The sequence below is a fragment of the Camponotus vicinus genome, unplaced genomic scaffold, assembly GCF_025532165.1.
Source record: "Camponotus vicinus isolate PSW18456_S1 unplaced genomic scaffold, iyCamVici1.0 SCAF_4, whole genome shotgun sequence".
NCBI lineage: Eukaryota > Metazoa > Arthropoda > Insecta > Hymenoptera > Formicidae > Camponotus > Camponotus vicinus.
Genome location: NW_028141976.1, coordinates 6,286,123 through 6,311,121, shown reverse-complemented (window position 1 = coordinate 6,311,121; position 24,999 = coordinate 6,286,123). Strand labels below are relative to the sequence as shown.

At 30.5% G+C, this 24,999-nt stretch overlaps 1 protein-coding gene across 1 annotated transcript in view; it reads right to left on the bottom strand.

Moving 5' to 3' along the window:
• The window catches only part of LOC145969842 (neuroendocrine convertase 1), a 28,199-nt gene extending 9,071 nt beyond the window's left edge, over positions 1-19,128 (bottom strand). Inside the window, exons 1-7 of the mRNA XM_083096120.1 lie at positions 18,856-19,128; positions 18,141-18,309; positions 5,133-5,237; positions 4,651-4,866; positions 4,140-4,286; positions 3,658-3,718; positions 568-839 (exon numbers count right to left, since the gene is read on the bottom strand). Of these exons, the coding sequence (XP_082952246.1) occupies positions 568-839; positions 3,658-3,718; positions 4,140-4,286; positions 4,651-4,866; positions 5,133-5,237; positions 18,141-18,309; positions 18,856-18,863 (978 nt within the window). The 5' untranslated portion in view covers positions 18,864-19,128. The remainder of the gene's footprint in view (positions 1-567; positions 840-3,657; positions 3,719-4,139; positions 4,287-4,650; positions 4,867-5,132; positions 5,238-18,140; positions 18,310-18,855) is intronic.
• Positions 19,129-24,999: the final 5,871 nt, after the last annotated feature.

Below are 24,999 nucleotides of genomic sequence, written 5' to 3'. Positions count from 1 at the left end.
TGTATTTGTAAATCGTACATAATTTGCAGATAGTTATCGTAAGATATGAAAAAATTTGATAACTGAAATTTTATAGAATATAGTAAATAGAAAAGTCAAAGAAACAAAAAAAGTTTTTATATTGTATGAATTTATTATATGAAAAAGCGATCGTCATGGGCAACATAGTTGAAGTTACATTTTAATTAGGTTTAAATACGCTTAGTCCAGCTAAAGGCTTGTTTAAATATTAAACAGTCTGTTTCATTTTAAAGTCAATTCGCTCAATCCAATTCGATTACAAAGTCTCACAAAGTTCACATTTTCTTTCTCTTTTTTGAAAATTTCTAGAAGGTATCAAAAACTCGGCAAGAATATAATATCGATCTGTGGACTCAATAATATTGATTATAAATCTCATTGTGTATTTGTAAGTTGTTGATTATAAAATGCTGATTATAAGCAATTTATTTTATTTGTTCCAGTTTCCTGAGCTTCAAATCTAAATTATTTTTACAGCTATAAACTCTTTTATTAAGGAGAAGATTTTTATTGAAATATTAAAAGTAAACTTGGTAGCAAACTAACTTTTGTTACACCGCGTTTGAGTGCCTCGACGGCGAGTCTGCGGGGTCCGTCCAAGGTTTCTCCATCGTCAGACGGTCCCCAGGAAGCTGAGTAGATATCGATGAGTTCTTGTTTATAACTTAGAGCTTCGCCTTCTATGCGATCGTTCATTAGGCCGTCGAGGAGCTTGATGCCGCCGATGGATGCCTCGAAGGCAATACCGACACCACATTTTCGGTTATTGGCTTCCATCGCTATCTCGCCAGCACACTTGGTGCCGTGAGCGTTTTTCCCTGAGGAGCAGTTGAATTTCTAATACGTTTGTGAAACAATAATATTCAATCGGGTCAGTAAAGTTCGCCAAGGTTCGCTGGTGCACGAGTAGAAGAATTAAACATGCTCTACAGGGAATACCTGCCAGGAGAGCTCAAGATCTCGCTTACACATTTACTTGGTTTTAAAATTCAGCTTAAATAACTTTCGAACAGTAGTAATATCGATTGATAAAAATACAATTGAACATAGCTATGCAATGAGAAGTCAAGCCACTTAAACATTTACTTTTACTTAGTTAAAACGATATTGTATGTATAATATATATAATACAGGAAGACTGGGGTTGTGTTAAGTAAACGATTATATTTCCTCTCTTTGATTTCGGCGATCATTTAAAACACTAATGTCCAATATTTGAAACCTGTCAATTTTATTTGCCATCGTAAAATTCAGTTCACGAGTAATGAATGCGCTAAGCATTAAAGAAAAAGTGTTTCATATTGAGGGCTTCTGCAGTAGAGGCAAAATCTGTATCTACTAAGGCATATCGTGAATTCTGTAATAAATATGAATCTAAAAAAGTTTCAAGTGAAACTATACTACAGAAGATATGTAAGATTTTCTCCCTGAAATCGTGCCATAATCTAATCTATCCTACACATTATAATCTGAGATTTTTTATTTTTTTATTTTTCAATATTTTTCGCAGGATTATTGATAATTTTCGAATGTAGAGCACTTTGAATTGATCGTACACATGATTTACTCGACCCATCTTATATCGTTCCAACGGATTAAACAATTGATGATGTCAGAGAGTATTTCAAAGAAAATCCAAATTCCTTGATTCGTAAAATTGCTCAGGTCATGAATTTAAGAGAAATTCTCCGAAAGATTGTGAAAATGTCATCAAACTGCATCCTTATAAAATCGTTACACATCAATTGCTAACGACGAAAGCTATGGTAAAACGAATTTAATTTTGCAAAGTGATAAAACTAACATGTTTGAAAATAAGAAACTCGATGAAAAATAGATTATTTTTACACATGAAGCTCATTTTTGGCTCAATGAATATATTAGCAAGTAAAATTATCATTAGTTCATGTGCACAAGCAAATTTTTACCCCTTTTTATAATATATTATTTAAATTATTAAAATATTATATATATAATATTATATAATATTATATAATATTATATAATATTATATTATATTATATAATATTATATAATATTATATAATATTATATATATTATATAATATTATATTATATTATATAATATTATATAATATTATATAATATTATATATATTATATTATATATATTTTTTTCATACATATGGCAATAAAATTGAGAAGTTTCTTCTATAAAATGGCGTTTCATTCATTTTGTTCGACCTACTCATTATGAAGTAATAAACATTTATTTTCGACACATTCCCAATGGTCACCCTGTACATATAGTATAAGAATTAAAAATAAAGGAGTATTAATAAGTTGTTCTCGATCTTTATCATGTTTTTTCGTTTATAAACTTCTTGTAGATAAAAGTTATTTTCATTAAAGAATACTTTTTAAGAATGTTTTAAGTAATAATTGTTAATTTTTATTTTACTTAAACATGTAGCAATCAAAGTGAGGTCATTTACATATTGCATAATTGATCTTAGTTTGTGTACCTATATAAATAACATTTAAATAAAAAAAGATATGGAATAAACATCTGAATGTTTCGATTTTAGAACGAAATAAATGATTATGTTTGATCTGCTTTTATGAGAATTACATTAATATTGACACGTTAACACTTCTCTCTCTCTCTCTCTCTCTCTCTCTCTCTCTCTCTCTCTCTCTCTACGAGTGTATAAATTATTTATTAAATTTTATCGATTGAACTCTTATGTAACTGTTATATTATTCGAATGACCGAGTTACAAATGTCGATCTTATGTTTTAACATTTATGGAATGCAAATGTAAAACAATAGCGATAATAATACAGTCATTGTTATTGTCATTATTTGTTATTATGTCTATATATTAATAAGCTAATAAATATCAATTAATTTAATTTTTTTTCATTTTATTTTTGTTCAGATAATTTTAATTAAAAAATGTATCTGCAATGTAAATGCAGATCTAATTCTTCTGAATTATTGATATTTAAACACTTTAATAAAAAAAATAAAAACATAATATATAATAAAGTAGTATATAAAATATAAAAGCACAAAGTAACATTAAATTGAAAATCAGACATAATAAATTGTTTAAGATTAGAAAAATAAAATAATTTAATTTGCGCAAATTGCATAAAATTTATTTTTCTACATATCAAAGTTATTACGATGGCCTGAAAGTTTCAACGAGAATAAAGTTTTCTGCAGGCGAGTTTTAAACTAATTGTGCGACCCATCGACAGAGTTTATGGTTTAAATGCATTACCAAATGTGCATTTTACTCCTCGATACACCGCAATTTACTCGAGAGTTTAACACGTTTACATCACGTAGTTCCTAGTACCATAGTTTGACCAATATATTGTATCGTAAGTGCCATGTGCGACCGCACAGGAATTATTAAGTCACGTATAAATTATTACGAGCACATTATCGTGAGTTAAAATTATATGTGAATAATTTATATTTATTTTATTAATTGAATGCATAATAAAATATATATAATTAACAAAGAGAATTATTTCTCTAAAGTTATTTCTCTAAATTTCATTATATTATACTAATATTAATACTTTTTTATAGTTTACTATCAATTATTACATTATTATATTATTATAAAAAAGAAAAATTTAATGTAAAGGTATTATCTTACCATTATATCTTGGCAGAGGATCATTGTCGTTTTCATTCACATCGTAACTAATAGCTGCATCCTAAATTTAAATGTTATAATGATAAAATAAATAAAGCTAAGATAAACATATACATATAATGTAATATCTCTTTTTTTTTATTTTGCAGAAGCAACTTACTATTCTCCTCAATGTGTAAATTTTAATAACATTATAAGATTCATATAAACTTCTTCAAAATTTATTTTTATAAATCAAATTTTTTATATATTTGTTTACGTAATACATATAATTGCAATGCAATGCAATGCAATGCAATGCAATGTATATTATATATATTATCATAATATATGTAATATATAGTATAGAATATAATAATAGGTAACACAATACCATAAATATGAAAATGGAATAATGCTCTCTAAAGTCGAAAACAAATCTTTGAGCTACATGGTTCGTCATCTATGAGATGAAAGGAAAACTCGAAGCAAATATTACGTACGTAGTTGCTCCGCAGATCATCATGATTATATTCCAAACCATCGTCGAGAATAGCAAGTCTCACTCCGCGACCAGTTATCCCTAGTCGATAGAGAGGCAGGACGTTTAAGTCGAGCTTCGGCAAAGCCTTTTCGGTCTTCGTACCTTGCTATGGCAATTGATAAAAAAAATTTCAGAATTTTAATAATGTAATGATAACAATAACAACGACGTATCGAAATAATTAATTTTGTTATAATACAAAATAATGTTTTCGAGCTTGATATATTTAAATGTATTGAAATATAATAAATTCGAATTTTTGAAATGTTTATGTGAATTTTGCAATGTAGAATATTTTATGCAAATTATAAATTTTATTTTATAAAATTACATATTTTTGATATAATTAAAATTTTTATATTTGCAGCTTATTTTTATCTTAAAAAGATTTTGTTATCATATTCTGCATAATCTGAGAATAGAACATTATTTAGTGAATAATACTGAGAAAACGTGCAAAGCATTATTACCAGGTACCATTCTTGATCCCAAAGCTCGTCATTAAATATTCTATGGGCAGCATTGTAATTTTCCTCCTGCCTGTTAACGGCATTTGATGCAGCTTCGTATGTGTTTAATTGCAGACGCTTTTCTCTCGTTAAAGGTTTTTCAGAGTCCGGATCGACTAACGAGATGTAATCGCGTTTAAATCGTTTTACAGTTTTTTGTTGATCCGCCCAAATGATCTTTTCTTGACAAAATGGGAATTATGTTAAGAAAATTGCATTTTCTTCGCATATTATTTTGTAATATATGACATGCTATTAATTTTTGTACAGAAATATCTATTAATATCATTTTTATAGGTACAAGAATATATATTGTCATTTTTATGCATGCGCAAGTGATATTTGAAAAAAAGAATTATAAAAATTAATAATTCTGAAGTTCTGCAGTTAGAACGTTATTTAAGATCATAAAATAACGTTCGTGCAAGGTATGAAGGAGTTACCTTGGAATTTGCATTAAGATCCTTCGTTAAGCGAAGATTTCCTCTTTTCTTCTGGCTCGGGTTATCATCCATAAGCCATATATATGTATCATTGAATCCGCGAACCTGAATGAGGAGATCCATTACATGTAAATTTATCAAGAGGACCAGTGATATGCACTGCATATTTAATGAACTTGAGGCCAAATTGAGACTTTATTTAAATTTTTGCTTAAATAAGTATTAAAGCACCAGTCTTCCATTCGTTCTATTATCATTTTATAGCCTTTTCTCTCAATGTTCATCAGCGTAGATTAATATTGAAATATATATTTAGTTTATAAAATTATAAATGTGTCTTGTTTTTCTATTTACATTTTACCAACATTCTTTCATAAATTTTAACTTTTTCTCTCTTTCTTTCTCTCGACATTTTTATTAATTTATACAAGTTGAGAAAGAGATTTATTTAATGCGATATTATATATTGATTATCACAGATAGAATATTATGTATGCTAATCTTTATCTTTCTTTTAGCTAATTAAAATAGAAATAAACATTATATGATAGGTAATAATTGAACAAAATCTACTTATTATTTGAATTAAAAACTATTTATTTTAGATAAAAGACCTATAATAATAAATTAATATAAATTTTAAAATAATATATAATTGTTACATTCAATACTTGAATTAATATATTTGAAATGTTCAGAATGTTGCATCTGAAGAATATGTATCTATTTCATGCACATCGAAGGGTTAAACTACCCTTCATTGACTTAGGGTGAGAGTAAAACTAGACGTCCCGACGTTTGCGCCCTTTGAATGAGTAAAAGGGACGCTGCGATCAGGATAGCATACGAAAGCAGTTGGTGAATCGAGCGATTCTCTTTTAGGGGGAACTATCGAAAGTCTAAATGGGGTATCGCACGTGTGTAACGTTATTATTATCCATGGTGTCACGTGGCCTTCGTTTTTGTATAGCATCCGTACGCGATGTGACGTATCGCATGGCGCAAGCAATATGACAGAGATAGTGCAAGGGGGAATGTAAGAGAGGGGGAGACCACCTGGTAGGAAACTGGGCGTCATTCGTGCAAGGGGACAAACTATATTTTCGTAACATCAGATACATACTGCCTATTTCATGATACTTCCTGTGACTGTCTCTCCTGATAATTATCGATGCATTATTGTTTCTTTTCTGCAACGAGAGACTTTATTAATATATATATACAAATTAATTTTTATAATTAATTTATTGGAGAGAAGTCAAGATTTTAAATATTATAATTTTAATACATGAAATTTATAAAATGTATGTTATTATATACATTTTATATTATTATATACATTTGCAATATAAATACAATTGTGCCTAATTTACTGTTTGTAATTTTTTACTTTAAATAATTTTTGCATTGTATGTTCCATTATTTTTATAATATTATTTATTATGATACAATTTAATATTGAGCTTGTGTTCTACATTTTTCTGAAACATTCCAATATATTTATTATTATTAGACTTTTTGTGGTGACAATTCGAGAGATCAGCTGATCGTCAAATTATTCTCGAACAACATTTTAAATCGTTTAACACATACATATATTTTAATTGCTGATATAAAATAATAGTTTTTTTTATTTCACTTTTCCTGAACTGGATATAACATCAAACACGACCGATATCCACGGCAGAATTCAAAGAAATATTCAGGTCATTGGGATTATAAAACAATAATCGTTTTGTCTGCTATCCTCTTAACCCCATACAACCGTGAGCAAAAATCCTTTAATCCACTATCTATTATATCTGTTGTGCATTCGGTTAGAAGGAATAAATTTGATCGTCAAAATGCTTCGCTGAACGCGCTGATAAACTAGTGAATATCCGGCGGGATACACTTTTCAATACAGCGGCGCATAAATGTTGCACGTTTGCGTATCCGTGATCACGTATGCCATGCACGCTGCGTTAAGCATTTAGGATTCTACATCACGATCCATGGATTGATGGAAAACGTTTCTACTTTTGCAAACTAGGTCTACAAACGCATAGGAATTTGTTATTACATACAAGTAAATAAAATCATTTGTTAGATCTGATGATCTTTTTGTCAAGTAATTAATTAGAAAGAGAAAATGAATAAAATATATTGCAATATATAAAGCTGCATTAATAATAATAATAATATATTAATAATAATATTAATATTTAAAATTATATAATAAGCTTTATCATAATAAGCAATTTATGTTAATTGTGATATTTTTCAATCCCTTTTTCATAATCAATTTGTTCAACTTCGAGTTCATCAAAAAAATTGATTTGAATCTTTTCAATTTGGCTGATTGTCAATGATTTCAGAGATAAAGTAAAGTAACTTCATGTAAGATATATATACGTATGTGTTCTAAGTGGATTTTGAGATAAAAATTTTTATTTTTAAAACAAATAATTAAATTTCAAAGTAACTTCAACTTTGTAGACGTGAAGGGGATTGAAATCTTACGATTTAATGTAATTTTCGCAAACTTCTTCACTAGGATTTTAAAAAAAAAAGAAAAATTTTTAATTGGCACGTTTATGCGAACGCATTTTCAACTCCTTAACAAGTGACAACATCAAGGTCGATGCTTTTAACGCAAACTAGTGCTCGACGGATAGAGCACGTGCTTTTTAAGTGTCACGCGAGTGCTTCTCTTAAATTGCATGTGAAAACGTTTCAAACTCGAATTCGTCGACTACGTGATAATGGTTCTCTTCCCCTTCGGTCGTAATCGGTAAGCACAGCGGTCCAAAAGATGCATACTGGAAGGATTGCACGAACATGTACGTGAGAGAAGCATGAAGAGAAAATCGGAGACCGTCATTACTTTGTAATCAGCGAACGACAGGGCGAATATTACACTTATTGCCGAGTATTACCATGATATTAATCGCAATATTAATCTGATGTACGTGAAATGCAGTAACGTTAGCTAGGAATATGTATACAAGTTTTTATGTGACTTTTTTATATCAAGTAATTCAATATCTCATCCATTTTTGTATGTTTTCATTTATAGAGAATATAATAATTAAAATATGTAAGACATATTTCAGGAATTGTATACGAAATAAATATATGTGTAGTATTCATTTTTAATAAATTTAAAGAGTTGGAATTATTTGTCATAAGGAATAAAAAAAACTTTCTAAAATTTAAAAAGAATCGCGTTAATCAATTTTAATCAGAGATGCAAATAAATAATCGATATTTTTTTATATATTTTGAAGTGAGTTTTATTAATAAAATTTTAATTTAAATTTAATAAAAATTTTATATACTGATATCTTGACATTGATACGATATTTGTCATATGTGTTAATTCTCATCGATATTTTTAAAAAATGATCGAATTTCACAAGAAAAAGTTTTATGTTTTTTATTTGAATAAGTCAATGCTCTATATATATATATAAAAAAAACATTAATATTATTGTTCAAAATCAATTTTTATGCTAATATATTATATTTTATATATACTATATTTTATACTTTAATATATTAATTACATTAGTTCATACAAATATGATTCACACTTGTTTAAATTAAATTTTCAATTTTGCACCGTTGCATTATCACATCCTGTTATCACTCGGCTATTCGCCGAGTAGTAAAGTTTCGCTCAATTGCATCTTGCCCGACTTCCTCGCCATTTAACGATTTCTCGATACAGACTCTCAGAAAAGGATTATGCTATCCTTGCCGCGTTCTGAACATTTCCTATCCAATCGTCTTAAGTTCGCGCCGAGACATTTTGTAACTCGAGCATCATCACCATCAACCGTAATATTTTCCGCGAATGTACGAGTATGCAAAACGTTTCTGCGTAAAAAAAAGGACAGATAGAGATGAGAAATCAGAGCCGGTCATTATTTCGCGATCAACGGGTGATCCGTTTTATCGGTATTCAGATTGCGCCTTCGACTGCTTCGCTTTCGAAGGGACGACGCCTTGTGTTCGGTATAGATACAGGAAAATCTGCGGCAGGTCGCTTATAACCCCCTCCGGGCGAATGGCAAGCGTGGGTGAAGATGAGAGAAGTAGAGAGAGAGAGAGAGGGGGGGGGGGAGAGAGAGAGGGAGAGAGAGAGAGAGAGGCGAAATATTTTCGCAGTCCATTTGTTTTGATCGGATTTCCAACTGTCTCTCGTAATCCCGCACCCGTAAGCTCCCGCAGGCGTCGTCAGTTTCCAATGAAAACCCTAATGTCTCTATCCTTCTCTCCCCTTCATCTGGCAGTGCCCACTATGCAACCCTTGTCGATGTTTCCCGAGCACACCTTCGTTCTCGTCTCTTGGATTCCTGTGAGCATTCTCCGCGTTCTCCATATATTCTATGTATACGTGAGTGTGTGTACGCATTGTGTGTTATGTGCACTTGTACACAATGTCTTGTCTACCGTGTATTCTTTTTAAAATTTTACAAACCATTCCAACGATTCCTACGAAACACATTGAAATTCGTATTTCTTTAACAGAAATATATATTCAAATTCAAATTATTAAAATAAAGAATTTTTAAAAATTGTAATTAAATTTATATATATATATATATAAAGTGAAAAAATATATATACCAATTACCAAAACTTTATTCTACATTTTATTTTGAGTCTAATCTAAGAAATTAATATTTGAACATCATCATATCTTTTATTTATCATAGAATCTTCAGATAAAAAATAACTTTTTACAACAGTTTATACATAAAATTAAATTTATTTTATAAAAATGCAAGCAATCTTGATATCGAGATCAATATCAGTAATTCTTGAATTATAAGATTTAAAGATAAACAAAGAGATACAGGTATAAATAACGAAAAATTTTTTCTTTTTCATTATATTATAAATTATAAATAAATTGTATTTATAGAGAGAATTTTAAGCTTACTTGTCAAGATGTTTAATAGCGAAAATTCAGAAGTTCCGAAAAAAGGTGCGTTCAATCAAAGTTTGTCTAATGAAAAATCGATTACAAGTTCGCTAAAATATCCATACACACATACATACATATGCATATACACACACACACGCACACATACAGTTGAAAGTTTAAAGAAAGTATGAAACTCTGAAAATATGTGAATTTATTATACATATTGTTATGGAGTTCTAAATATATTGTGATAATAAATTTTAAATATCGTTAATTTATGAATATATATTAACATTATTTTAAATAAGACTAGTGATAATTGATATTTTTATCTTTATTTTATATATATATACATATTTATTTATTTATTTATTTAAATTTAATTAAATATATTTCATCTTTGTCAATTATCTTAGTAAATAACAAATTTCATAAATAATGCATTCGAAATATTATATTTAATTAATAATATATATTTGTACTCGTATAATCAAAAAGAGAAAATTTGAAAGATGATCTGTTAATTAATTTTTACAAGATTACTTTAAGGCTTCAAGATTTTAAATTTTGAATCGCATTAGATAATACGTGCAACTTTTTTCTTAATAGCTGAATGTAGTTGTAAGTGGCGGCCCATGACATTCTGGAATATGTGTTACTTGGGATTACACGATGTCTGGTACTTGTGGACTGTAAATTCAATTACATGCATTGAATTCAGCAGATGGTAGAAGTTTCCACCGCTCTGCGTATACAAGTTCACGTGCAAACTAGCAGAACTCACACTTTAGGCAAGTGCTTATGCACGCAACCGTGATGACATATAGCAATAAACGCCTAAACTGACAATAATACTGTAAATTCAGATATACGTTGTGAATAAGCGAGCAGGCCACATTGTTGCCGTAAACTTAATTTTTATATTTGGAAAATAAACTTGCGTGTAACGATTAAATAATTTGTTAAAAGGCGATAAATCTGTAGCTATTAAGATCTTAAATTATTTGAATACATAATACATTTAGATTTCACATGAATTTTTTATTTTTACAAACATATTTCTCTTGATGTAAAATAAACGATTATTTGCGAAACAGTGTTCCAAGTCCCTTTGAACGTGGATTCACCAAATATACAGTAAACGAATGTACACAGTATTAAGACACAGAGTTAGAGTACTTGATATTTACATTTCGAGAAACGCGGTGTCGAAGTTGCATTTCTAGAAACAGTTATTCTCGAGTATATTTATCTATATGTTTTTTTTTAAATAAAAGATATCTTCTTAAGAGTTTTGAATGTTTCGAAGAGTGATGTTAAGAAACTTAAAGAGGCAGGGAAAGTATCAAACATGTAGCAATCTGTATAATAGTTGAATTGCAACGGGCGTGTATAAGCAAGGAGAAATTGCATTAATGCGTTCGACCTTTGAAACTTCATCATCTCGAAGTCGATGTCAAAGTTAAAGTTTTAATTGAAATCAACGCTATAACTAGTATCACGTGAATTTGATCAAAGAGCTCCAACTAGTTTCATACAATCGATCTCATTCGGTTATTTTAAACCAATTAATATTATATTGATTATAGATTCTATCCTCACGTTCGAAACAAATCACATTAGATCTAATAACTATTTATATTGGCAAGAGTAGTTGTGCTATAATAGTATTGAAATAATTATTGACAGATATTCACTTAATAAGCACCTTACGAAAGTTTAGATTTTTTAATTTTTCTAGAAAACTCTTGAAATAAATACATGTATTATATTACGAGCAAAATTGTTATAAATTACTCAGATCTGTAAGAGCCGCTCACGTATCGGAAATTTTATGATTCCAGTTTGGGAGCATTATGAAATTCAATGAGATGCGAACATAAATTTATATGAATCGATTTTGGCAATATTTTTGAAACCTTTAAAATAAACGATTGACATAGTTTTCAGTATTTTCTACATGTATATAACTTTAATGATATTGAAAAGCCATTAAAGTTGTAGAATAATAGGCAAAAAAAATTGAAACGTTATTAAAATGATGTCTAACTAATTATGTCTGAGTGTATCAGATTTTACAACCAAATTGCAACCTGTAACGCGTTGCATAAATTACGTAAAATTAGATTACTGGTGATTTATGGAATGCTATCAAATATTTATTAAGCCCGGAATATCAGCGTGGACGGATTCACCTTGAGATTAAATCTTTTTAGGGAGAAAGAGAGCAAGCTAACAAAGGCAAGCCCTGGATAGCAAATCGCTGTGACATCTGTCAACCGACATAACGGGAAGTTCATTATAGCGTTCAGCAGGGTGCCACGCCATTTATTTCAATTATTGCAAAACGCTGAATCAGCAAAGTACCGTATCGGTAGTTATCGATAATTTACGAACGTCATTAATACCCACGTTGGATAAGTCGTCTAAAAATACCACCATTACATGAACTACGTATATATAGTTCACAAATCGTTTTAACACGGTTTTACTTAACACAGTTCTTTTCTTATTCGAAACATTATGTTGATCGTAATTCTTAGTTTATTAACATTTATATTTTATAGCAGGTAAAGGATATTATAAAAAAAAAATCTTTTAAAGTTTTGGAAAGTATTTATACTGTTATTAGAGACTTACATCAAAATATTGGCAAATTTATAAAATACCAGATAGATACATAAGAATTGTTTTTTTAGAAAATCTATTTCATATAATATATATAATATAAAAGAGAGAAAGAGATTTTTAAGATTAATTACATTTTATTAACAGATAAAATATTTAACGAGTATTTTAATGTATTTTAAATGAAATAGATGTTACTACGACATTTTATTATTCCGATGACGTTATTTCTCTTTCTCTCTTTGTCTCCTTAAACATTCACAGCTGTTATATTTGCCTTCTAAAATAAAGAAACGATTTCTGTCTATCGGCAGGAAAATTAATGTCAGGAAATTCATTCCGTCTATTCCATAACGGATTCTCGATAACCGAATTTCCATTTGCCCTGAAGCCCGAGCTTGATTGAGCAATCTTGGCCCTTTATATAACACAAGATTGTGCGTAAGATGTACGATAATGTGAAGCAAGCGAGGGAAAGGGAAACTTTCAAAATTCCGGTTGATTTATAAGATGATTATTGCCATCTCTGCTCATTGATCGAATGTCACAGAGTTGCGTATGATGTATTCTGACAACTTAATAAATTGCTATATAACTATAATCGCTTTAACACATGAATATAATTACATTGCTAGTTGACGCGATGATATTAACGCTTCTCATAGATATATCTATAAAATGCAATCGATTATATTTAAACAGTAAGTCAGTTCAATATCCTGTCAATAAAGAGCTAATTAAGCGAGGCAATGAGTAAATATACTGCAAACGATATTTACGTAATATAAACAGCACGCATGTAACATTCCATCTTTAATTAAGATTTGCAAAGTAAATTGAAATTCACGCTAGGTCTAAAGGTGTATCAATGAAATATCAGTCGCGATTTATTGTCGTCATCGAAGAACGATGGCCCGATGGGAATTGCCCTTATCTTATTTATGTTCTGCCAAATCGACGATGCCAAGCCTCATACTACACCCCAGGAAACTTGCAATCAGTTCTCTCTGTCACTGTTACGCGCGAAATAGTGAGACTCATGCATTTTACTTTGATAAACGACATCGGATTCGTTTCTCGAGAGATTCAGAATTTTTTTTAATAAGAAATAAATGCAATAAGAGAGAGATGATGTAAATGTCTTATTACACAAATTTGTACGTTATTTTTAATTGTGAGGCACAAATGTAATATTTTCAAAAAATTATTTTTTCAAGAAAAGCTTTATGTGTGATCTTAATTTATGTCGCTATTGTTTTGTATTATAGAATGTGGGCTACGATAAGAGCTGTCTGTGCAGATGCATCAGTTATTATTGCTATAAATTGTATGTTCTTTCGAACGTTCGTTCATATAAATTGAAGTACATCGGATGTTTATAATTAATGTATAATAGTGCAATAAAGTATAATTATAATATACTAATCACAACATCCTGTGTGACTTTCTGCGTATGTAGTTAAGTCTCTTTAAAGTGCACTCGCTTTTCTATTCGGCCTGTTAACATCGCGGCTATTGTAGTCTTGGTTGGTCGTTACGAATGAAGTTAATTATATAAAATAATTGCATGTCATAGAGCTACGACGGTTATACGCGTTTACAAACAGCCTAAGAGCAACCTTACATATCGCGCTCGCTTGCGGATTGCGGTAGACCGCGTGCTCTGCAAAGCAGCTGCAGAACTGCTACACGGATGGTGCTTTCCTCTCGCGTGTACCTTGCAGTTTCTCGGCTGAAAGCATCACGTCTGAAGAGGGAAACGTCGAGATTGAAAAATATGTTTACCGAGAGTATAAACCTCGTGCGCAGAAAACGCACACCGTGATGAAGCGACGCGCGTAATGACAGCTTGACACATCAGAAATCTAATTGTAAGAATATTCATCAGATATCATATTGTAATGAACTTTCTATATTGAAAAAAATTTATATGCTAAATAATAAGTAAATAATAAGTCTCTTATTTTTTTATTTTGTTTCTTTTTTCTTTAAACGTATACTTAGAATTAATTATTATTTTAATATAAATTTAATTGCTTTTTCTCTATAATTATTAAATTAGAAAATAAACAAAGATTACTTAATCTGTAACTGCAACTTTTTGATGAGACTGTAAGTTGATTTATTGCTAGGCTGATTTTGCTTTTACGCTGTTAATCAGAGAAAATATGTGTACAAGTAAACAATCATATCAATCTTCCGTTACAAATGATTTTATTGATTATAGAGTTAATTTAAATGAGTGATCGTTATCTAATTAGATTATATTTGATATAATTATATTATATCTTTTTATAATAGGATAAAGAGACTGTTCTCTAATAATATTAGCAATATTATTAAAAAATGCGTGCTTTTTAAAAAATCTTATTTTTTTCCATTTTGATTGTCGTCGGAAATAATTTTCAAAACGCTATTTTGTGCAGAAGCATCTTTTATCTTTTTTTTTTCTTCAGAAATAGATGACTTGGCGTTTCCGACGCAAACCACGTATCGTGAGACAGATGGAAAGCATCGATTGCACTCGTGCACTCGTGCACTCGTCAAAGCCAAGGGAAAAGATACGATATCGTTCTTTCCGTCGATACTTCCTCCCAAACATGTTGAGGTAAAACTCGTTGTGTAAAGTGCACGATAACTATACATACATATCCACTATTTGTGAATTTAGACGACGTATTTTAGTAACTGCGATTCCGTTTTCGATTTATCGTATACAGAAACGTTAAGATTTATATAAAGATATTTTTAAGACGGTCAAAATTGCAAATGGATTTAATTCGCAAGTTTGAGAATTTTTTATTTCTTTAGCAAGCATTATATTTTGCGAATATTAGATTCTATTTTAAATAAGTATTTATTTGCAACTGTAATTTTTACAAAATTTCTGTAATTTTACGTTTCCAATCATCTTATTGTGTTATAAAATATTATAGTGTGTGATATCATATTAGAACAGGAATTTTTGTTTCTTCTTGCAAAATCTAAAAAATTTTTGATTCGTATGTATCAATTTTAATTGTTATTTTCGGGATCTACGTAAACATTTCGAAATTTAATTATTTGAACTTTGATGGATTATTTCGTATGGACGAAAAAGCAAGATATTTCAAATTATATTATAAATTTGCATGAAAACCATGCTGTGGTATGCTGTTCAGTTAAACGCACGATTAACGAGATACTCCTACGAAAGATTGGGCTTGTATTACTGATTCTCCTCATACGTCTTCCAATATTACGCATCGGAAATTGCGGGGAGCATCCGAAGCGACGGATGAAAATAAGGCGATTGCCTGAGACGGTCTTGTCAAAGGGAAAGAGATACGATATCGGCTCTTATTCGCCGATATATATTTTCTCTGGGGTTCTCACAGCGAGAAAAAGAAAGAGAAAGAAAGGGAAAGAGAGGCGGAAAGAGAAATTCGTTTTGCAAAGCAGCACCGAGCTCTAAGATCCGCGCGAGATGTCTGTGAGCTGCAAAAGCATCGGCGGACGCGAACGGAACGGAATGAACGAACGATCAAATGGTTCGTGTGAGAGGCCTCCGGCTTACAAGGATAATCTCTTTGCAGTCATCCGTATGGCAAAGGAAACGATTTGGTGCAGCCGCCAATCCAACCCTCCCATCAGCTGCTGCCGAAACACGTTTCACGCTTCCCGGTCAGGCTCAGGAGCAAGTTTATATACGTGTACAAAAGTGAATATACCCTTCTTCAAAGACCCTTGGCTGAGACAAAAATTCCTTCACTTCGGCGGCGCGACGGCGAATATCCCTTTTTCTCGAGTTGTATTTGCGAACCGAATGAGACCCACAGGACGAAAACTTTTTGCAGAAATTGGGATACTTTTTACGGCCTTCGCGAAATACCGCCGGTCCACGGGATCGACCTCTTTTCATCCATACGTATTTCCACATCTACGTACATTGCGGTGTGAATATTTATTAACTTTCTTCTGTGGTAAATATTGAAATTATTTGACATAAGAAAACATCCCTCTCGTCATCTTTCTGGTGAACAGAAATGTCTTTGCGAGAAATATTTTTACTGGTAATAAATCTTTACTAGTAAAGATTATCGAATTTATAAAAACTTAGAAAATCTATCTGCAATATAATATGTGTTCATTATGTATTTATTATCACTGTTAATTAAAGAGATTAGTTCTTTTTCATTGAATATTTGCCGAGTTAAGAAATAAGTTTGTGTGCGAAAAATATCGGTATCTTTTTTAACAATATACATAAAGTGAGAGACATTGAGATTGGGATGCAATTAAAAGTTGAATAATTGCTTGATAACTTATTGTTAGGTACTTGTACAACGCCCAATTTTAGTTTAACTTTTTGTTCTCGTCAGAGTATTGTAGTTTAACTTTTATGTTTCTTAGGGAGGAAGGGGCGATAAGAATTTTTTAAAAATAGTTGGACAATCTTTGGAGATAAAAAAAGTTGTTGCTGAATAAAATCATCCACGTGTTTATGCTATATAAGATATTTCGAACATATCTAGGGGCATTTCATGTATAAATTCTTTATATAAATTCTTCTATCTAATTATTCTATTCGATTTTCTTTTAATAAAAATTTAAAGAAATATTTTTTAATATATATATACAATTTCTTAATTTTTAATTTATCATTACAATAATTAAATTTTAAGAGTTTGTAAGACATTCCTTTGAAAGAGATTGAAATAAGATTATTTATTATTAAAGTTAACTAAACTTTAATATCTCTCTTATATAATTGTTTTATATATAAGATAATCAAACAAATTACTAAATATTATATTAAATTAAAAAAGTAATTTATAAAAAAAATTATGTGTGTGTGTGTGTGTATATATAAAATAAATAAATATATGTATATAAATAATATGTATATAAATAAATATATAATATGTATATAAATAAATATGAAAAATAAATGATGAATTAATTATCTACCATTTAAAATTTCGAATCAAATCGAAGGAAATATTTAGCTCCAAGCTGAAAATAATATCTGTAAGGATTTGTATTTATAACTAAATATTTTTTTAATACGTATGTTATAATATAATTTCAAATACTTAGCTTTATTAATGCGACTTAATGCACGCCATATGTCAGGCATCTAACAGAGTATCTTTCTTTCTCGCGAGATAATCTCCGTATAAAATCAATTTATTTTTAAGTGTTCATTAAACAGTGACGCATGCAAAATAATGTATAATTTTTTTCTTCATAAGATGTATACTTATTAGCAAAAGAATATAAAATTAATAACGTCAATTTATAAAGCGAAAATTATTTTGTAATATTGAATAGTTTTTTATTAAATAACTCCATAAATTAATAGTTTAGAGTATCGCAAATATTATGCTTTTAATCGATCTCATATCTCCTTCATGCAAAATAATAATACAGTCCAATATTTTGTTGTAAGATTATATATAAAAATTATATAATAAAATAATTTACCGGGCTATGATATCTGTAACCAGACTGAGCTGCCAATAGCGACGCCACTTGCGGTCCACCATATATCATGACGACCCATTCTTTATGATAATCCCCATCGATATTATCGATCAAATTGGATGCAGTTGTAATGGTGCCAAGGAGTTGCATAATAACTAGTCCGCTCAATCTGTGGAATAAGCAGAGTTTCGAATATTATTACATTTTCTCCCCTTCGTGTTATAACGTGGAGGAAAGAAGATTGCGGTAAACCTTCTTCTGTATAAGCCGATTTCACGAGCAGTTTCGTGAAGACAGATATATTAAAAATATTCGATTGCCGTAGACATAAAAGTATTAAGGACGTACGATTCTTTTATTCTTGCGCGTTTCTTTTATCCTGCCGCGTTTAATTTCCGTTTTTAAAAGAAATTTACTTTCTGGATTAATCATGAAGAGCTTGAAAATGTGATTAATGTGAATTAAAATGTGATTAATGTAAATTAAAAAAGCAATATATTATATGGAATATTTTACTTAAATCTCTCAGTTTTGATAACTTACAGTAAAAATCATCTGTGACACGTGAGAGACATTCACGTTGCACGTTGAGCTGTATCTTATCATTTTTATCACTTGCAATTATTATTGTGTGAGTGCGTGTGTGTGTGTGTTTCGATACAATTTTCAATAAAAAAGATACACTATTTCCACTGGTATTTCACGTGACACGTACCTGACCATCAGGGTAATCTTCTTTTCGTGTGGGGAGGAAAAGCCAATAAATAGCGACGACTTTGCAATTAATTAATACTTTCACCGCACTATACTCTTGAGGGATCGTCGTCCTTTTTCTTATCACTTTCTTCGCGATACTACTCTCACGAGTTCAGACGACTTCGTTCGATTTCTCTGCCGCACGTGTATCGTCTACGCGACTGGAAGAACAACAGGAGCGAAGGTATTCGCCGGCTCTCCGACTATTGGATCGCGAGTGACAAGTGATCGGACAGTGTGCGTGGCAATTAGCCGCGATTGTCTTTTTTGTCTGTCTAAAGGGAGGGAGTTTGTCGTCACCCTGGAGCTCCACACTATGGTAAACGATAATCCGATTGGTGGAGGTTGGAAGGGTAGCGGATTAAACAAACATGACGTAATGGGCACGCGTGGGACGGGGTAAACCGATGATAACGATTTGTAGATGATTCTCGATGATGAAAGCTGCCCAATATGTTTGTACTGATATCGTTTTCCATTGTTGAACGAATAAAATATTATTTTATATCTGGAATACATAAGCGCTTCTGTTTCCTCGATAACGCTTTTCTTTCTATATTTATTTGACTTGGAAAAATTACATGCATATTTAATTTGTTATTTTAACTTAATTTTGTTACACTGCTTAAAATTATCCGTGTGCTGTTTAAGGCATTGTTTTCTATAAAAAATAACTGAAGCAGCGTATGAGAAGATGGATGGATGGATTAGAAAGAAGAGAAGCCGTCTATTACCAAGGCAAGTGTGCGCTGATAATCCGGGCAATAAAGTTCACCGGTCGAGCGACAACAGGTCGTAGCGTAGACGGCAATTAGCCCCATGCTGTTCTCTTTTTATCTGTAGGGAATTTTGCCCTTATTGCTCTGCTCTTATCATTGTTTGACTATGAGGAAAAAAGAGAGAGAGAGAGAGAGAAAGATGAAATTCTTGAATGCACTCTATTAATTAATCTAAATAAAATAATTAAAAAAATTCGATAATAATAATAATTTTTAAAATGCACGACATATTTTAGCATAAAATATCCAAAAAAAAATTATTGCAACGGCCATGTGTCACTCTATTTCATATAAAGCGTATTAAAACTTTAAGTTTTTTTTTCTCTATTTTATTACATATAATATATTTAATATTTTATCACACATAATATTTATATATTATATTACAACAACTATAAATAAAACGCGTTGCACACTCTACTTTTTAGTTTGTAATTTATTTTTCTTGTAAAATTTGGCAATATTGAACTACAATGTGATGCTTGCATAGAATGCATTAATTGTAGTTAATTATTAAATAGCATTGTAATTATCGAAGAGCTTCCGGAGAGCCAATTTTCGACATAACTGGACGTATCTATACGGAATTTAATGAGAATTTGGATCGACACCGTTTGAAACAAGAAGACATTCGTTGTCGAGTCCCTCGAGAGCTCGCGAAGGGAAATGGCGTGCGGCAATTTTGTTGAGGGAATTATTCCGAGCCATTGCCCCACGAAATGGGTTAGTTGCGATGTAATTGAGACGCGAAATAACAGCATCAAACAGATGTTTCACGTCGCGCATGCCGTAATCTGAATCACAATTGTACCGACGTTTATGATGGCAAGAATTAATAGCACTTCGAAATTTAACTTTCGCGCAACTTTTCTTCGATTATTAAATTCAAGATTAATATATTTAATATTCTTGGCGCAAAACTTACTTCCGTACACTCGATTAATTTTTTGCGGCGCTCTTTTAATGAATGGTTGTTTAAGCACAGTATTTAATGCTGATTATTTCCTTTTATCGTTAGATATTTGCGCGGCGATTAGCTTGAATTAATTCTTTGAATTCATATCAGAAGATTATAAGTCAGGCACTTCTGAGTATTTTAAATATTTACCATAAACTTAATATTTAAATGTTTGTGCTACTTTCTATTCGTTATTTTATTATAAAATATAAAATTAAATGTTTAAATGCTTTGTGCTATTTTATATTCGTTATTTTATTATAAATTCTTGCATATAAATTATTTTATTATTTTATTATAAATTCTTTATTTCATTTTATTATAAATTCGTTATTTTATTATAAATTCTTGCAATACTTATACACAAATTCTATTTCAATTAAACGTTATAATTTATTTTCTTTCTCATTTATATTTTAGAAAGTTAAAAAAATTAACTCTGGGAAAGATATATACTATTATTTTTTTCCAAGTTAGAATTTAATTAATAATATAATTAAGGAGAGAAAAAGAAAAACAGCATACAAATTTGATTGAAAATTAAAGTAATAGATTTTTATGTGTATGTTAAAGACAATAACAATGAAAAAATATGAAAAGGCTTTTCTTTTTTCTAGTAATAATATGCGAACCAAAAAATGTGCACTATAATGTACGACCATAATTTCTTAGCAGGAATTAATTAAAATAAGATAGGCATATTTACGATATTACTTGCAATGTAGTTTATTAAAATATTACTTTTCCATCTTCGCGCAAAAAATAAAGGGTTGAGTGTGAAATATGAAGAATTTGTCAAGTGGTAAAAAGCGTCATGAATCGTTTAACGGGAAGCTGTAAATTAATTTGTAAAACAATTTGCCTTTTCAGTAAACGATACTCAGAATCTTACTCAGTTTCGCGCAATCAAGAATTAACATTAAGTCAACGTGAAGTAGGAATACATTTCGCAGACTACGCTCGAAGTAGCGTAACACGTAAGCGCGTTTAGACGCGGATTTACCCTTAAATAAACGGAATTTAACCTTTTGAGAGACGTGTGTCACGTTTAATAGATCTGCGCTTAAACTGGGAACTCGTCGACGACGAGTAACACGTCGGTTCATTGATATCTAAACGCGTTTATTTCCGCTTTCTTGATTTGTTTTATTTTCGCGAAACGATAACTCGACAATTACGAACGACCAGTTAAGTGCCGTTATGCAGTCCCGACTGTACAATTACGTGCATTCTACAGGCGTACCACGAATATGTACTCCCGTATGGATTTAACGTTGATATGGAATTTCACTCGCATATTGCCTGCCCTCGGTTTCTGGAGTTTCTGGTCGTCGCCTCGTGGGAACCTTCCGCATACGATTTAAACTGCACCAAATCCTCGATATAATCCATTTAGGGCCGCCTGCACTAACATCGCTTAGAACTACGTTTCATTAAGTTAATTAGACTATTCTCTTTCTCTGTATTATAGAAAATGCTATTTAAGAAGTGGCGAAATTATTAAGCTGGATTTATCTATTTCACCCAAAATGTCGGTGAAAACAGTCATAAATCGTGTTTAAATAATAAATGTATTAATAAATCTTTCACATATCAAATCAATAATCATTTTCTATAATACATACAAAATAATAAATATATGTGTGTGTATTAATATATTAATAAAATTGTGATTTAATGTGTGTTGAATTGTTATTCACGACTAATTATCAATTAAATTAATTGGTTGAAAAAATCCATGAGAAAATTTAAAATAAAAAATATTATAATATCTTTCACACACTCGAATATGAAACACTAAATATTTTAACATTATACTCTCTGACATTTGCTTCCAATACCGTTCTCTAGCTAATTCCATCGACAATGGCTACCGAGGATTCTCGCGCCTCCGAAATCCCCCTCCCATGAACAAAGCATTTCCTTATTTGAGTAACGAAAACGACCACATTCAAATTCACGTAATTGAAATATAAACGTGGTTGAACAACTGAGAGTCGTTTTACAGTTTTCGGTTGGCGAAGCGACTCCATTTTACCGAAGATAACGCTTATAAATAAATTCGGTCCTTTTTTTCGGTCTTTTTTTTCGATTTCTATCTGTCCCTATCGCAGAGGCAGATGTACACGGGAAAGACAGCCGATAAAAGCCTAAACAGAGAATCGGCGAGCGTCGTAAAATCCATGGGAGAAGGAGACGAGAATATCTGTCGATAAAAGGGACACTCGTTTTGCTTCAGCTCACGTCGAATTTGGCGATAAATCCTTGCTCTTCCCTCTAGTTTTATGCTTCTCTTTCTCTCGTCTCTCACTCTCTTTTTTCTTGCTTCTTACGCAAATTTCCCCTTAAAGAAACAAGAGAATTACGACGGTGTAACTTCTGTTTTTTATTGCAGACTTTTTGGCAAGGACCGCATTTAAAACGGCAACCGGGCCTCTGTTTATACGAAAACTTTGAACGATTGCGGCGAGTAATATATCAGATTAAATCCGTTTCTTTATCAGAAATAATAATCGTTGTTGTATATATATCGGAAATATTTATTTGAATGATTGTTAGAGCAAAATATGATTATTAGAATTGATCTTTTTTCAGTTATATTCTTCTTAATTATCTTTATACATGTTGTAAATATTGGACACGCTGTTGGTTATACCAATAAATTTTACCATTTGTAAATTCAGAATTCCGATATTTCAAATTTTGAATGGATTTGCACCTAATGCATATTTGTATTTAACGTCGACAGTGATCAAAAATAGTTGATACAGCGTTACTATTTGAATTTGTACAATTTATACAGCGCAGTGTATTAACGATACGATCTTACAGATTTGCAATTCAAATCAAAATTTGTTCACACGACAATGACATTTTATCACCCTATATGCGATGTTATAATGTTAATCATGTTGACATTTTGTTATTTTATCATAATATGATAAAATAAAATTTAAACTTTGCACGCTCGACACCTATAGAGGAATTTTGTGATTCGGCAAGCAAAATGTATAACGTGTTCAGTTGCGCATTAGTTTTGTGTTAGTGAGTCCTATACGGAGTCCACGCTCCGACAGTTTTCAGATAATTTCATTACATTAGTTATTGGAAGTTCCTATTTCATTAGGTAACTCTGTATTTTGTGCATTTCCATCCTCATGTCTTCCTCTCCCACTCCGCGTGCGTTTCACTTTTCGTGCATCTATCTATGTATCTTCGATGTATATTGCGAAAGTTTTGCGAGTCATTATTACGAAAGAAACAAAATCGGAATCCATGTTCATGGAACGTGCAGAAGGAAATAAATGTTTTCAAGTATCTTATTGTTAAATTGACACATTTAATGGGGCGCTATAATTCTTCGAGTATACTTTCTGTTTGGAATTTCTCATGACTCTTTACAACTTTGTACAACTTACGCGATAATTTATAAATTGCGAGAAATACAATAATAAAGTTTAAAATCTGATGCTTGTGTTTTTTCTTCGAGTTCTTCATAACGTCATTCATAAATTTTAATTTTCTTTTTACAGAAATACACGTTCTTTTTTTCTCTCTCTTTACGTTGTATCTACTTTTAAAAAGTACTTACAATATTTTTATCGTTTTTTTATACATGTTTGATTGATCATCTATTTTAGAGATTTTCTTTGTGATAATCGTAAATTTAGTTGCAATTTTAGACTGATTATCGTAAATTAGACTAAACAGATAGATATTTAGCTGTTCGAACGACAAACTACTGATGAAACATGCAAAAGATTTTTGATATAGGATCTGCAGATATTGAATTTCAAAAAAAATTCATCTTTAAAGATTTTGAGCTACAAAACCTGTATTCTATTGATACTATAAAAGAATATAGTAATACGAAGCGACGGATTTTGATGCCTGAGAGGCAGCTCCAAATCATCTGTCCTACTTTACTTAGGATTGACGTAGAAACCGTAACTTAGGACACTGTATTATACTCCTTTTGATAAATGTTAACATAAAATTTCAAAGGAATATTTTTGAAATATGAAGATTTTAGAAAATATTTGAAGAAATATCGTTTTTTTTATTTTTTTAGTGCGACATATTTTCTTATGAATAGATATCTTTTGGTTTTCGCAAGCGTTTAATGAACTACATTTGCAAAGCAATTTTATATAATATAAGTTATTTGCAAAAGTAATATCTATTTTGTGTTAAAATTTTACATAATATTATTTTTTTAAGTATGTTGACTCGATCCCTTTAATTCCTTCCCTGTTATTTAATCAATATTAATTATAAAAGATTGCAATTTACAAATATTTTCTATAAATCGATCGACAACCTATCTGAAAAATATTCTAACCATCTTGCAAGTTTGTTTCTGCAA